We start from the raw sequence: 2,025 nt of genomic DNA, 5'->3' as shown, positions 1-2,025 counted from the left end.
CAGTAAAGAATATCTATCACTGCAAAGTATTTCTATCTCTAATCTATCTCTTCCAGCTGGCATGCAGATCTCAAAATTTTATGAAAAGAAAGCTCCCCCAACACCAAAGGGTGTGAAGGGATCTGTGATAAGAGATGAGCCCCAGTCTGATTCTGATGTGCACCTGAGTATGATCAATTGTATAAGGTCAGGCCATATGTGAACATTCTGAAAGAAAACTTGAATAAGATTCCTTTGAGTATGAACTGATGAGATGATGGTTCCTTGCAAAGGTAGTCGAGGGCCTTAATTTACTACATCAAGTCCAAACCTAACCCTTGGGGGTTTCAAGTTTGGACTTTAGCTGATTCTTTTGGCATCGTGCATAATTTGTGTTGGTACAACACCAAAAGTTGATGGTTTTCCTTATTTGAAATCCAGTGCTAATGTTGTTTGTAAACTGGCGCCTGTTATTCCTCACTGTAAGAATCACAGACTGTTCATGGATAATTTGTTCTCAACAGTTCCTCTTTTTTTTTAAATGTTCAAGAGAGGTATGTTATGCATGGGAACTGTTCAGAGTAACAGACTTGCTGGACTGAAGCTTATTTCAGATAAGGACCTAAAATCAATGGGATCTACTCAACCTGTCACAACTATTGGACGCTGGGACAAAAATGTATCCACAACACAGAAAACTGATGTAAGGTGTCGTGCTCTTATCAAGTATTATGATGCTAATATGGGAGGTGTTGATAAAATGGATGCCCTTACTGCTTTTTATAGGATGTTTTTCAGATCAAAGAAGTGGTATCATCAGCTTTTTTTTCATAATTTTTTTGATGTGGCAATAGTCAATGCTTGGTTGGTGTACAGACGGGATCACACAGCTTTTGGTGTCTGCAAAGCCTCTAAAATTGCATGATTTCAAACTAGTTTTGTCCTTATCCCTGCGTCTGCAAAACGAGCCATTGACAGGTAAGAAGAGAGGTGGGCCATCAGCTGGTGGAGTTGATGAAAAGCACAAAGGTCATAACACTAAACCAATTCCTTCTAACTAAGGCAATTAGGCATGACCAGGTTGGGCATTTTCTTGTAACTCTAAAAAAATGAGGAAGGTGCAAAATGCCTGGTTGCAAGTCGTCACCTATAGCATGGTGCTTGAAGTGTGAACTCTATTTGTGTATTGCCTCAGACAAAAGGTCTTTCTTGGATTTTCATGGGGTTCACTATGATCTGCAAACACTGCCACATGAAAAATGAATTGATCTTTCTGGTACAAAAAAAAAGTCATGTTTCAGGAGTTTTGACTCATTTCAGTACCTTTTAGTTGGTTTACATTTGTCTCTAATTGGGAATATGAGATAAGGTATTTCTTGATCTGTAAACATTGTCACATGCATAAGGAACTGATTTCTCTTATACTTGATAAGAAATTTGTGGTACAGGAGTGTTAAATATTTTATCAGTACCTTTTAGCTGGCTTTGATTTGTGAAAATGTGTATCTTTTTCATTCAGTCTAACAACGAAGTTATAGCAAACTTCACTCACTACATTCATTATTAATCTTATCAAAGGTTTTTATCATAAAAAATAATAATCTTCACTTTCAGGTAAGATTAAAGTTTGGTATGTAATAATTCTGTATTTTGGCTATATTTCACTAAAAGGCCTGTCCTGTGCTCAGATCATCGAAAAAGGCACATTTGAACAATTTTTTATTTACAAGAAAAAGTTAAAAACAAGGCCATTTCTGTAATATGGCATGCAAAAGCAATCAAAAACACCTACTGATTTTTTTTTTTAAACGTGAACTTAATGTGTATCATAATGGGTTAAGAATATTACATACATATACCAAAGGCTTTTTCCCCCTTACAAGGGAGGTAGCCAAAAAGAAAAAGGCATAAAAACCATTCCCACCCACTCCATCCCTAATACACTCCACTCCCCTCCACCCTCCCTCTTATCTTGGCACCTCCTGGATGACAGGTCCTCCCTGCATCTTGTCCACTGAGTGAACTTTCACAGATTGATTACAAAAT

General features: G+C 37.2%; 1 protein-coding gene across 1 annotated transcript; it reads left to right on the top strand.

The window, feature by feature from the left end:
- Positions 1 to 544: 544 nt before the first annotated feature.
- LOC143025693 (uncharacterized) lies at positions 545 to 904 on the top strand. Its single transcript, XM_076185693.1, has one exon. It carries the CDS (start codon positions 545 to 547, stop codon positions 902 to 904), a length of 360 nt encoding a protein of 119 aa, XP_076041808.1.
- Positions 905 to 2,025: the final 1,121 nt, after the last annotated feature.

Source organism: Oratosquilla oratoria, chromosome 5 (assembly GCF_046742065.1).
Source record: "Oratosquilla oratoria isolate Oo_2021 chromosome 5, ASM4674206v1, whole genome shotgun sequence".
In the NCBI taxonomy this organism is placed as follows: Eukaryota; Metazoa; Arthropoda; class Malacostraca; order Stomatopoda; family Squillidae; genus Oratosquilla; species Oratosquilla oratoria.
Note: the sequence above shows the minus strand (reverse complement) of the source record. Positions and strands in the feature narration are given on the sequence as shown.